This window comes from Trichoderma breve, chromosome 2, assembly GCF_028502605.1.
Source record: "Trichoderma breve strain T069 chromosome 2, whole genome shotgun sequence".
Taxonomy (NCBI): domain Eukaryota; kingdom Fungi; phylum Ascomycota; class Sordariomycetes; order Hypocreales; family Hypocreaceae; genus Trichoderma; species Trichoderma breve.
This window is the reverse complement of record NC_079233.1, coordinates 5,784,991-5,798,528: the sequence shown is the minus strand read 5'-3', so window position 1 is coordinate 5,798,528 and position 13,538 is coordinate 5,784,991. Positions and strand designations below refer to the sequence as shown.

The window sequence follows — 13,538 nt, the reverse complement described above, 5'->3', positions numbered from 1 at the left end:
CACCGGCATTGGACATTCATAACCAGGATGTAGAAACCGGATCCCTGATCCATTAAATTGGGGGAAAGTCTGAGGGAGAGTCGGCGGATGTGGCTCAGTCAACTGTGTTGGAGACACTTCGCTGGCCATTCTGGACAAGTATTGTCAGTAGAAAAAAAAATGATAATTCAAGATCTGTTGATGCAAGTTCTGGTTTCGCAAGCTCTAGCGAAAAGCCGGTGATGCAAGATCTGAATTCACAATTGCTCTAATGAGAATTTGGTAGGATTGGTGATTTGCAGACGTGGACGATGTTGATGAAGGAAAAGAAAAAGAAAAAGAAACAAAGGGGAAAGAAGTTTAGATATAGTCGGCAGAAATCAGGGCGGTGCATATACTTAATACATTCAATTACTGAAGTATAAGGCCGAGTTTGAACTCTATAGGTCAAAGGTCAAGCCTCTCTGGCGAATGGTTTTGACCTTTGACTTTCATATAATATGTTCTACGGCTTCTGCCGTTAGTGTACTTCAAGTATCCAAGGTTCGTGACCGAATTAACCTGGAGTTTGATTCTGATCTTTGACCCAATGGCTGGGTAAAAACAGTTGTTCGACTTGTTGTCTACTAGTACCTGAGTCATTGAGCAAAAGAGGTTGCTCCGAAAAGAATGGAAACTTTATTAGATATAACAACTGAGGTGTAACGTTAGGCCAGTATTTCGAATCTACTAATATCAACGTCGGCACTCTGGCACGGATCTAATCGGGTGTCTACCTACGCAATGTCGGCATTTGTATCCTGCAAACCGACTAAATACTTGCAACAATGCCTATAACAACCTTGAAAGAAAGACGGTTTCGGTAGTAGCCATTCTATTCCGTTCCGGGTGATTGCTTTGGGTCCGTCTGTCGCTGTCTGGGCATCGATGGCCAGTGACTGCGTGGAGGTCACGGTCGAAGTAGAATACGAAAGGGGAGCCTTGTATTTGTTGCTACAGATACTAAGCGCCCGCCTAGTGGTGATAGATGCCCGGTTTTTTGTAAATCTGCTACCATCAGCTACCTTCTGCTATTATTGCTACTTTCCTCTAGTATCTACTACTATATATACATTCTTCTAGCATCTACCATTACAGCTATATTCTTCTGGCGTCTTGTAATATTACCAGGGTTCATGACTAGAAATCACTGTCTGAGTAATGCCTTAGGTGCTACTCATTGAGCGTAAATTTCGTGTGAACAGCGATGCGATGTAATATCATTGCTTTATGCGGAAGAGAAGATCACTTTGTGCTAGATCTAGACGGTCGATGTTGAACCTGGTGCAATCTATCTGTGAAGCATCTATTGTAACATATAAAAAACATTCCACCACTAACGCCAAACTCCTAGTGCTGTTCATACATTCGTTTCCATTCGTCATAATTCTTAATATACAAACTCGATTGATCATACAGGACGGGAATCATGCCACCATACCGCTCTCCCTTTCGAGAAATCAGCAATCGCAAATCACGCAAGTGATTTCATCGAAATTGGTTCATGTATTCTTCCACCTTCTCGTGAGTAGGGCACATGTGTGTCCAGATTTCTTCCTGCTCCCCGAAATCATGCAAACCATGGGCGAGGTCGGCCACCTCACGGCCAGCACAAATAACGAATCGCCAAGTACGACGGAACCATGCCTTTACCCGTACTGAGAACTCATTGGGTATCTTGAGGCGAACAGCAACCCATTTGTGATCAGGTGCGTGGTCCGTCCGAAGAGGCTCTGTGGGCTCGGGTGGTTGCTCTGCAGATTGTAGCAGCTGCTCGTCTGCCCACATGTTGTATTTGGTCTGTTCTGGAGGCAATACGATTTTAAGAAATTCCAAGGATGCTGTGATAGTGAGAGAGATTGCCCGTGTCGGATTGACCATGGACTTCATTAGTATTGACATCCATTGAGGATAAAGCACGGCGAGATCGGTCATTGCGAGATGAGTTGATCCAACTATTGTGAGCATCCAGCACAATGCCCCAGATTCACGCGCTTCATCACTAAACTCGACGACTTTATCAAAATTGTCTTTCCAGTGCATGAAGGCCTCGGATGAGATTGATATAAGCGGCTTCGCGATCCTTTCTTTTTGACTCTCTCCAGCTGGAGGCGTTGCTTGACCCCAGGCATCCAGAATAACTCCCTGACCAATCCATTCCAGCGAATGATCGCGGCAAACCTGGACTGTAGTCGCACCTCCAAATGAGTGTCCCATCATGGTGACATTATTTAGAAACATGCTGCCTTTCCAATCTTCCCAGTTGACGCCATTGAGACCCACGGAGCTAGATGCCACATTGCCTTTCTTTCGGAGATTCAGAGACGCAACATCATCTCCATGACCAGAATTGAGTAGATCGAGAATATGGAAGGCCTCCTTTACCTCTTCTTGCCTCAGTTCAATTTGAGCCGATCTCAAAGTGTGATCAACACCTCTGCGGTTATGAGGAGAGGTGTCCTGGGCATTGTCTTTGGGGAGAATATAGTCGACAACATAGTATGGATTCAAACCCTCTTTCCTTCGACGTTGCACTTTCTTATCTTTGGCATCATTTTCCTTGCCGTCGTTATTTGTGTGTATTTCGGCCGTTGATGATTCTATAGCCGCGGCCTCAACATTACTTGGAAGACTGACATATGTCCTGGCACCGCTGCCATCACGATGTTCTATCGCTACCACAACAAATCCGAAGCTCGCAAGTTCTCCACAGATTGAGCTGTAGCAGAGCCGCGAGCCGCCAAGTCCATGGCTGAAGATGATGACGGGAAATTTTGGCCGACTATTAGGATCTTCCTCTTCCTCTCTGGCCTTCTGTCCGGTTGGGCCAGAGTCATTGCATATATCTTCCGGCCAATGAGCAGCCAGTTTGGCATTTCGAAATGCAGGCAGCTTTGTGAAGAGAGAGGTACAGGCAAGGTAGGCGGTAACTGGCAGTGCTGGAATGTGAAGATACTTGGCGTAGCCCTTGGCAGTTGCAGCTCTTGGTCGTGGCATCCAGTCGACACGATGGGGCTTTTCTGCACCAGTAGAAGCTTGTAAATCACACGGATAATATATTCCCATCAGGATCGTGTCCAGTCGAAGGACTGGTTTCCCATTTCTTCGAAGTTTGGAAACAGGTCGGGGATCGCGGACTGGAACTTCGATGTCCATATATCCAACATTGTAAGGTCCATTGTAGTTAGGTAGTCGATGTAGAAATAGTTCTCTGAATGTCTTTCGTGGTTTGACAGCTGACCTGCGAAGAGGTTTAGTATTGGCCTGTGGAGGATTCGCCATTATGTTTATGCTAGAATGAGGATGAGGCCGCTGAAGTAAGTTAATGAGAGTTGAGCATGGTATTTGTGGTATTTGTTCATTTGTTTGCTTGTTGCATAAAAATAAGTTCAAGCTTACTGGATCAGCACGGGGATTTATGTCGTCGTTGACTTTCATGTTGAATGTTTGGGCTGTGACGTCAAGACTACATGTGCTCGCACTCAAAGGCCGAAGCAGGCTTCCTTGCGGGTCTTTAACGGTGCACATCGTCACTGCAACTTTCACATGCCTCAAAAAGAACTTTTACGAAAGATGCTCTAATCGATGAGAGAATTTAGGTCAGCTGGCAAAAAGTTAATGGGAAACTTGACTTGAGCTTATATCATTGCAATCTTTTCTTTGACGCATGAAATACATTGATATATGGCCGGCTGCAACGTTTTGTCTATCCTAGTTGTTCAACAAGGCTCACCATGTCGATCTTTGTTCCTTACACAGGCATTTTTTGAACACCTTTCACACAACTGTGGCCAGAATAAATTTACAATATTCAGATGTATGTAAAGAACGATATTGTCCAACTACTGCACGACCAAGGCTTATTTTGTTTATATCTTGGTAGCTGCCAACCATTCTTGAGATTAGACTTCCAATGTTCTTGAACTTTCTACATAGTTCACGCGAGCAGTAAATAAATGATGACGACATAATGCAGCCAAACATATCGAAGTAGCGTCGCACCGTTGAGATGAGAGTGGGGCCATTTATTGGCCAATAGAAGGGCTTACTTTCAATGTCCTGCAAATTCGCTGTTCCTTGACTCATTCGCCGGCAAAAGTCGGGGCTAGATTAATCCGGGAGGGCAGTCCCCGCTCACGTGACAGACACCTCTCGCCCACAATCATTTGGCGAAATCCCCCAAAAATCTCACCGCGCCACTGCAGATTCAGCGTCCACACATCATCGCCAAATCAATCTATCACCATGGGTAAAGTTCACGGATCTCTTGCCCGTGCCGGTACGTCCAAACTATCCCCAAAAGTTTCGCCTTTGTCTTCAAGCCCACTGACTTTTTTATTCTGCAGGCAAGGTCAAGTCTCAGACTCCTAAAGTACGCCGAACCGACTCGCTCATCTCCCGCTGACGAACCCAAAATACTGATCATTTTTTCCGCCCTACAGGTTGAGGCCCAGGAGAAGCCCAAGACCCCCAAGGGTCGTGCTCTTAAGCGCCACAAGTACACCCGACGATTCGTCAACGTCACTCTGACCGGTGGAAAGAGAAAGGTGAGAATATCGGAACAGATAGGAGTATCCGGAGTTACGTTGCTGACGACGGCGATAGATGAACCCCAACCCCGGCTCTTAAACGAATTAGACCATGGCTAGGGAGAGAAGGATGTAAAGATTGACAACGGGGCCGTTCTCCGATGGTTGCTTGATTTCAGCAGAAGGCAAATGGAATGAGTCGGGTCGATTGGCAGGCTGAGCATCATCCACAGTTTTGAGAGATGCGAAGAAGCGCGACGGCTTTACTCGGCGTCTGGTGTCGTTCGTCAATATAACGAATATTCGTCCGCGATGAAAAAGTCCCATTAGTGATAATTTTCGTGATGTTAAGATGGGTTGAAATCACAGGCGCTTCTACGAGGGAAATCAACCACACGTCTATTCTGTCCTGATTTGCGGCTGCCCATCTGTCGGAGGTGTTTTAGTACCTAGTACATATAAGAATTGTAATCTGCGGCGCTGATCTTTTACATATCTGCCCTTCATGCCTGCCTTCAAAATATTCAAGCCATGAACTAGCAATAGGTGCCCCTGACTTCATGCCCATATCACACCGGCATGGGTAGAGGATATTTAGGCGTATCGTTTACAACAATAAATATTGCCATATAGTTTATGTGTATGTGACTCTGCCGGCGATTTCTTGATAAAATTACGACAATTTTGATGACGATGATCTATGCCATCTCATAGAAGAAAGCGCTTTGAGCTGTCGCGGTCACGTGATAAATATCCAGCATCCAACTTCTCTGCCCCGCGGTCAATAGCTGATCTACAAAGCTTCAGCATTCGTTCAAACATCATTCTCCTCGCAAACATCAGCCATTGCCCGAGATGGCCGACGTAGAAATGGAAGTCGACGACGTCGCGCCATCATCAACGCGAAACGAGTCCGAAATGCAGACGCATACCAAGGCAACAGCGGTCCGGTCAATCGAAGGATGGATTATCATTGTCACAAATGTTCACGAGGAGGCCGACGAGGAAGCTTTGCAGGACAAGTTTGGCGATTATGGAGAGATCAAGAATCTTCACTTGAACCTCGATAGACGCAGTGGTTATGTCAAGGTATGAGACGTGTCGCAAAGCCAGGGCTTGCAAGCAGGACACTGACTCTTTTCCGCCAGGGCTACGCCTTGATAGAGTACGCAACACTAGAGGAAGCTCGAGCTGCAATCGACGGGGCGCATAATACAAAACTGCTAGATCAAACGGTGCAAGTCGATTTTGCCTTTGTCAGACCTCCCCCGGGCAAGGGTAGGCAGGGAGGAGGCAGAGCTGGAGGCAGGAGAGGACGCAGTCGAAGCAGAAGTCCCGACGCCAAGGGCAACGACGCATGAAGATTTTGAAATAATACTGGGACAATAAGTGTGCGGCCGATGTGATGGCCCGTGGTCATGGCATATCGGCATGTGTAATTTAATTCAGCGAGGTATGGGTCTTAGAAAGCGAATAATTGTCTGGTTCGTGGCTGACTGTATCTCTCTAGGATGCCAGAGTCAAGCCCGAAACCATTGGGATCTCATTATCACCATTATAAAGATGATGGCAAGGGGGCCGTGTCGAATTTGATGGATAGTAGGCACGGTGACTTTCAAGTTGGCTCTTGACTCGCCTAGGATGCAAATGAAACTATACGATACAATTAATCACAACGCCGTGACCTCAGACTGGATGGTCTTGGGTCTAGAACAATACGATATCCTGAAAGCCTTTCTGAGTAGCTTTGACTACCCATCACATAAATAGAAGATTATTACGCGAAGTTTATTCTTCACACAGCCTGTGCCCTACAAACTGTGCATGGCCGCTGGCATTTGGAAGCATGTGGTATCCGATCACAAATCTTGATGTATGTACTCCGTATGTTGCTCGCCTAATACTGTAGCCAGTCGAGCTGCAGTCACGAGGTGGTACAAGATATCATCTATCAAAGAAATTCCCTCAAGTACAGTCATATATTATCTGATGCTACCCGACATGATCTAATGAGCCCCGAGTTCATTTTGCTCCTAGCAAATGTGTTTTGTCGCGCTTGGAGCACGCTTTGGAACTCCTCTGCCATCAATGGTGGCAGCCCCCACATGGTAACTGAAGGCTCAGGATTTCCCCACTACAACATTCTCCAGTCAGCGTCCAGTTATTACAGAGGTATAGTGTACAAGTGCCTGGTCGGTGCAAGCTACAGGCACCTTATCCTCTTCGGTGACTTCATGCCCACTATCGTCAGGCATGATCGCGACGACATTCGATCCCAATCTTCAGCAATCCGAGATACGCAGCCATTTCTCCGCGCGCGCCTCATAGCAATACGCAATTGGGTCTTAGAACAAACACTGTCCACACGCGATGCGCCATTGAGCCAACTGGCATGGCTCGCCAGGCGCATTTCGACTCGAGGATTATGCGCAAGCTACTCGGCAAGGCTGCGCCAGATGCCTCCAGCGGTGATCTGACCAACAGCCAAGGAAACATCCCGACCGTCTTCCGGCCTTCAAAGTCACAGAATGCCGTGCATCCGGTTGGCAGCCCCATTGCCTGCCTCGACATAACGCCGGATCATCGTGCCGTGGTCCTCGGCGGCCCTCACGTCCTCAAAACGATAGTTGCGGATTCGTCTGTCGACTCTAACTTCAGCTTCAAGTTCACCGATGGGGTGGATGTCAGGGCGGCAATTACGTCGCAGAAGCCGTCCGGTTCGGGAGGAAGTCTTGTTGCAGACCAGCTCAACATTCGCGATGTCAAGTGGCAAGGCGCGTCGACAGTCTTCACAGCTTGTGCCGCCGGGAGGATCTTCGCCTACGACGTTGCCAGGCTCGGCTCCGGAGGGGCATCTGATCCCCTTGACTACATACAGATCCAGGAGGACTCGCGACAGGTCAACAGCTTGGATGTGAACCCTCATCTCAAGAGCTGGGTGCTGTCCGGCAGTCAGGATGGAGTTGTTCGCGTCTTTGACGTCTCTGCGCCTCTTCAGACTCGGGCTGGCTTCCTAACCTTTAGACAGCGATACTCACAGTTGAAGACCAATGATTCAGTTAGACAAGTCAAGTGGTCACCCAAAGTCGGCCACGAGATGGCGTGCTGTACCGATTCCGGGGTGATTATGAAATGGGATGTACGGCAGGCAGCACGGCCTTTACTGCGGATCAATGCACACGAAAAATCCTGCTCCGCCATTGCCTGGCATTCGGATGGCATCCATTTGATCAGCGCCGGCTGGGATGCAAAGCTGCACGTATGGGACTTTGGAGCCTCGGCAGACAAGCGGCAGAAGCCCAAATGGAGCATCACTACACCAGCGCCTGTGACCACGGTCGCTTGGCGACCCGGCCTTTGGTCTGCAACTGCTCAGACCCGTCGTCTTGCCCAAGTTGCCGTGACTTACGATGAGACAAGCAATCGACGATATGGCACTTCGGTTGTCCACATTTGGGATCTGGCAAGGCCCGCAATGCCTTACAAGGAGATTGAGAGGTTCGACAGCTCACCGTCAGCACTCTCATGGCTAGATCAAGACATGCTCTGGACGGTGGGGCGGGACGGCATGTTCAATCAGTGCGATGTTGCCTACGCACCAAAGGTCATCGACCGGATGTCTACCTCTGCTATGGCCTTTTCATCCAGAGGAGACGTAGTCATGTTCCTTGACGAGCGGCCACAACCTCCTCGGCCACACCCATCTGTCGGCCATGACTCCGAGGTGGTGCCCCGAACTCCTTTCAGCACAAGCCCCAATACCCCAATGCTCAGCGTCAGCCGAAGTGATTCAGAAGAGGACGTGCTGGGCAGCTTTCTGGGACCACGAAGGCGGACGATTCGGAAAAGGAGGTTTAGCACTAGATCTGGCTTGCCAATGAGCACCACTCCGCCGTCCTTGCCCAGCTTATCGGATGATGGGAAGCAAGTCCTCGGCTTGGAGCAGTCAATCAATGTTACTGGGATGTTTAAGACCCAGCAAGGCATGGCATCCGGCCATGTTCCATCTGCAAAGTCGGTTGGTGTATACCAATATCTTTCTAGCATTTACCTAGAAACCCTTCAGCGAGAATTACCTCTAGATAAAGGCGACAAGTCACTCGTCGAACGAGTGGCGGGCATCATGGAGCAGTATGCTGTGGCGGCGGAGAACGTCCGATTGTATCGCCTCTCACAGACATGGCGCATCCTAGCTTATGCCATGTCCCTATTAATGGAGAGACGCGCGGACTACCACCTGAGGCTTCGGACAGCTCGTTTCCGTAAAAGGAGTCTTGACGAAGGAAAGGGCAGTCTTAAGAAGACGCCTAGCCACATCCATGTCAGCCGCCTCGCCAAGGTCGAAGACCCCCCGCGCAGACCATCAGGGCAAGCCGGCAGTGTGGATGGCCGCTTATCAATGGCGAGGTCTCTGCTGTCGGAGGAAATTGAGAGCACGTCCAATGTACCAACGCCTCTTGCGAGGCCTGTGGGCGAGGGCGATACGGTTGAGTGGGACGAGCGACATTATCTTCATGGGAAAAAATTAACACCCATCATCGAGCCCGAGAGCCTCAACTTGGGACCTTCTGCTCATGGATCCTATCGTCCAAGTCCACGCCAACGTCACGATTCAGCCCCGATTTCAGAGATGAGTCATGACAGCGAAGCATCTAAGATCTCCATCACAGAGGGGTATGACTTTTACGATATGGAGGCTTTAGCACGAGCCATCGATGTGCCAATGACCAAGAAACCTCACGATGATGCTGAAAAGCTCCAGAGGTTAAAGGCCATACGGCATGATTCAACTGATAGCTTTGCTCAAGTGTTTTCTGCCTCTGATAGTAGCGATCCCACTTCGCCGAGGAGAGACTCGTCTAATCCCCCTAGCTCGCTGAAGCCCGAATCATTAAAAATATCGGCGATAGGCAACAAGATTGGTGCAGAGTTTGCTAGCTTAGCTCACGATGATGGCGAGCAGCATTCTCCAAAACAAACCAAGGGGCCGTCAAATGGCACCGCTACTCATCCACGTGCAGACTCCCCTGAAGAGGTCTTCATGATTTCTCAGACGACCGCTGCCACGGACGAGACTTTTCCGTCTCAAATATCGTTTGCTTCACAAACCGACTCGGAAGTCCATCAGGGATTTGCAGGTCATCACCCAACTCCATCCAAAGACATTCAAATGGCGAAACCTGCCAGTCCTGTCCCAGTGGTGACGGCCCCCGAGTACGATCCCAGCCCCAATGTTGTTGTGACCGATTATTTCCCCTGGCCAGGTGATGGACCTTATCCTTTCCCCACAGACACACCAGAATCCAAAACCTTTGCGCCGCGCAGCATGCTTGCATGCCCACTTGATCCCTACTCTCTCATAACGCGTGCCCTGGAATTCGAGTCACGGACTTCGGCACTCAACGCCTCTGCGATAGTGCTCTTACTCAAGCCCCTGGTCCCCGAGTCTATCATTGACACCTTTCAAGCAACTGCAGTCTTGCGGCAGCATCACTCTCGTCTCATGGGAATGAGCCTCTTCGTCGAGGCTGCGCTTCTGCGCAATCTGGCAATCAAAGGCTGGCCTGCTGGCCTGCCCTACTGGGGCGAGAATTACACCTCCTTATTCACGCCAGCGCAACAGGGGGTCAAAGCAGGCTTCATGTGCTCAAACTGTCGCAAGCCCCGAGAAATCGATCGGAGTAACGGGGACTCTGCCTTTTGGACGTGTGAAAAGTGTCGCCAGACGGTAACACCCTGTGCGGTATGTGGACATAGGGATGCGGAGATCGCTAGCTCGATGCCCACCGAAGTCGTCGACATTCCCAGCATCGATTCTTGGATGACGGAGTGGTGGTACTGCCCCAGCTGTTGCCATGGCGGCCACGCATCGTGCATGCAAACCTGGCACGCCGCCCTCCGCCCGTCCGAGGCAACCTCGTCGTCTACCGTATACAGCGACGGATGCTGTCCCGTCGACGGCTGCGGGCATGCCTGTCTGCCTGGAAAATACAGGGGCGAGACGGCGACCGCCCGAGCTAACGAGCTCAGCCACGCCGTGGTGGATGGTAGTCGCATGCGGGACGGAATCGCGGGGGTCAGCACCAGCCGGAGGTCTAGCCCAGGGCGAACTGGTCCAAGTAGCATGGGCGTGGATCGCAGTATCAGGAGCGATGCCAATGACGTGCTGCAGAGCAAAGCTGTTGGAATGGCGAGGGAAGCGCTGAACAAGGGCAGTGGAGGCATTCTGAGTTCAAGTCCTGGGCGGACCATGACTGGCGAGAGGGAGAGGAGGAAGAGCGTCAAGTTTGCTAGGACGGAGCGTTGAAATGTGAGGCTTGTGGATGATGCCTTCTTTTTGGGCGGAACTTTATCAGCTTTTTCTTTGTTTTCTTTTTTTCCAGCATGGTGTTCTGGGAGAACTATTGGGTTTTTTGCTCTCGGGCAAAGGGGGGGTTTGTCTATTAAGCAGCTGTCACAGCAAGATATTAGGGGTAAAGGCAATTAGATGTAGTGTTATAAGGGGTACAACTCATGACATTTGAACAGTCAATAAACGAATACAATTTGATGAGAATAATTCACCAAGCTCTATTTAATCGCTTTGTTGGTACGCTGAACATATAAGATACACGGCTTCTGCCGCCGCTGTGAAGGATATTTCAACCCTCCCTCCCTCTCCCATTCGAAAGACACCCATACTTAGTGCCCCTGACCTCCTTTTATGCTTCAACCCGCAATATTCTCTCGAAGGCCCTTTGTCCTCAGCGTAAACTTAGCATCGCCAGAAGCAAACGGCAAGCCCAAGTCTCTATCCGGACTCCACGCCCCATCAACCACATCACCCCCTGCACCATTACTATTACCATTACCGTTGCCGTTGCCATGCGCATTATTACTCTTCGCAATGGCGTTTCTCAGAGCATCAGCGTGCTGGGTCGTAAGGTCACTATCCGAGCTCCCACGCCTACTACCCGCAGCACTACTGCTCTCCCCGTCCATCAGCGACGGCACAGCCGAGAGCCTCCCCTTAAGCCTCCCTGCCCAAAGGCCCCTGACGCCGCCCTTTTTCCGCGCAGGAACCTCTTCCGAGCCGGCGCTGCAAACGTACAAGAGGTACTTAAGATTCGGAAGCGTTTGTCGAATGTCGACCACTTTGAGGCCCTGGGAGGCACATAGAGCTTCAATGTCTTTGTTGAGGAGGAACCATGCGTATTCGAAGCGCCACTGCAGGGCGGTTGATCCTCCCCTGGGAAGATAGAGAGGGAATTCTCTACGAGAGCCGCTCTTATCCGAGAGAAGAGAGATATCGTCCTTTGCGTAGGAGCGAGAGCCATAATGATACAGCGGATAGGGCAGCGCATGACCCAAGTAAAGCTGCAAATGGCGTGTGACTAGCGCAACCAGCCCCAACCCAGCTGAGAGAACGTCTTCGTTGAGGGTCCTGGCAGTGGCGGCGTCGTATATCGAGTTTGGTAGCGGCACGTCACAGATCTGGAAAGAAAGCGGAGGCGCATTGGGTATGGGTGTAATGGGGAAGATGTCGGCCAACTCGGAGCAGATGCGGCGACGCTGGCCCCGGATTTGCTGCTGCGTCTGTTCCAGTAGCTGCTTGGAGGCCAGCAGCGTCTCGCGGTTATTTCTAATATCTTCGTCTACCTTTTCCTGGAGCTCTCTGCCCGTAGCAATGGCAGCACTCCGCTTACGCAACGACTCTTGTAATTCGTCTCTTCTCGCCAGTGTAAGTTTATTTGTGCGCTGCTGTATGGCGACATACTTTTGGGCCAGAGCAACTTCTTGCTCGGCCACGTCCGGCGCCTCGGTAGTAGAGCTGTTTAGAATCTCGTTAATCTGCTCCATGATTCGTTGCTGAGTCTGGATGGCGTCTTCGATGGAGCTCTCGAGGTTGGCCAACTTCATCAATGCATTATATGACGAGGTTGCAACGGGAGGAGCGTTTCTCGGCTCGGATTGTCTCGTTGGAAAGTCAAAAGAGTAGACGCCGTCTTCGAGGTGGAAGATGAGCGCATTCGGGGGGTATTGGCGGTCCAGCAGCGTGCCAATGAAGTTGAGGTTCCTGAGATCAACCAGCTCCTCCAGCAGAAAAGTCCATGTCGTCTGCTTCAGCCGCCTGGCCCATACTCGGATGACGATACGGCACGATCTGGAGACATCGCCTCCCCGGGATGCGAGATCGAAGAATTGGAAGTTGAAGTTCTAGAATGGACAAGAAGAAGAAAAGCAAGTCAGCGTCGGAGCCTTTGCGAGCTTTGTAATGATGCGCAGGATCCGTTGGCTCATACCGCCGATCTCTCGCGCACTTCGCTGACGTAGACGGGCTCGTCGATGCCGGCCACGTGCAGCGAGAAGAAGACGTCCCCGAGAGTGTCGTCCAGCAGCTCCTTGAGCCGCTTCTGCCTCTGGGCCGGGCTGAGGCTGACGGTGCTGAGGCTCGTCCTCCGGGGCGGCTGCGACCTAGACCGTTCGGGCAGCGCCTCGTGTCGCAAGTTGTCCGACGACCGCGAGCCATGCAGCTGCCCGGCCTCCTTGAGCGCGCCCAGCTTGTTCGGGCTCCTAATCAGGGCGACATCGTCCGAGGTGCGCAGCTGCACGGGGGCAAACGACAGATTCCGCAGCGAGAGGCCCTTGAGGTGACGGAGCTTGCGGTTCTGCGGTAACAGACGCGGCCGGCGAGGTTCGGAAAGCGAGGACATGGATGCGAGGCTCGAAGCATGTCGTCAAACGATCGGAGACTGGAGTCGGCTCTCGCGACCTGCACGATGGAGTTGCGCCTTACTGGAGCATATCACAGGCTCGGCTTGGATGAGGTTCGTCACTGTTAGGTTACGAATGCACTGGGGGGTGGGTATGTAGAATAGTGGGAGAAGCTCCGAGGCCCGGCCATAAGCATAAGACGTAACGGGCGTGGCATGCCTTGTAGCTCTGCACTGAGAAACTGGGGCAAGGTACAAGCTTGTTGCTTTCTGTAGTACGGCTATTTGCATACCTAAC

At 50.8% G+C, this 13,538-nt stretch overlaps 5 protein-coding genes across 5 annotated transcripts; 3 read left to right on the top strand and 2 right to left on the bottom strand.

Annotated features, from left to right (window-relative positions):
- Positions 1-1,506: 1,506 nt before the first annotated feature.
- Positions 1,507-3,300, bottom strand: T069G_03966 (the record flags this gene model as incomplete). Its single annotated transcript, XM_056171176.1, has 2 exons — positions 1,507-2,618; positions 2,670-3,300. 2 exons carry the CDS (start codon positions 3,298-3,300, stop codon positions 1,507-1,509), a joined length of 1,743 nt encoding a protein of 580 aa, XP_056032068.1.
- A 963-nt stretch (positions 3,301-4,263) lies between these two features.
- T069G_03965 (ribosomal protein s30 domain-containing protein) lies at positions 4,264-4,647 on the top strand (the record flags this gene model as incomplete). The annotated part of the gene is made up of 4 exons (XM_056171175.1): positions 4,264-4,297; positions 4,365-4,390; positions 4,461-4,565; positions 4,624-4,647. The coding sequence occupies 4 exons, from the start codon at positions 4,264-4,266 to the stop codon at positions 4,645-4,647; spliced, it is 189 nt and encodes a 62-aa protein (XP_056032067.1).
- A 755-nt stretch (positions 4,648-5,402) lies between these two features.
- On the top strand, positions 5,403-5,908 carry T069G_03964 (RNA recognition motif domain-containing protein; the record flags this gene model as incomplete). Its single annotated transcript, XM_056171174.1, has 2 exons — positions 5,403-5,636; positions 5,696-5,908. 2 exons carry the CDS (start codon positions 5,403-5,405, stop codon positions 5,906-5,908), a joined length of 447 nt encoding a protein of 148 aa, XP_056032066.1.
- A 1,031-nt stretch (positions 5,909-6,939) lies between these two features.
- T069G_03963 (uncharacterized protein) lies at positions 6,940-10,854 on the top strand (the record flags this gene model as incomplete). The annotated part of the gene is made up of 1 exon (XM_056171173.1): positions 6,940-10,854. The coding sequence occupies one exon, from the start codon at positions 6,940-6,942 to the stop codon at positions 10,852-10,854; it is 3,915 nt and encodes a 1,304-aa protein (XP_056032065.1).
- A 401-nt stretch (positions 10,855-11,255) lies between these two features.
- Positions 11,256-13,240, bottom strand: T069G_03962 (vacuolar sorting 38 and autophagy-related subunit 14 domain-containing protein; the record flags this gene model as incomplete). The annotated part of the gene is made up of 3 exons (XM_056171172.1): positions 11,256-11,374; positions 11,426-12,743; positions 12,830-13,240. 3 exons carry the CDS (start codon positions 13,238-13,240, stop codon positions 11,256-11,258), a joined length of 1,848 nt encoding a protein of 615 aa, XP_056032064.1.
- Between the last annotated feature and the right edge of the window lie 298 nt (positions 13,241-13,538).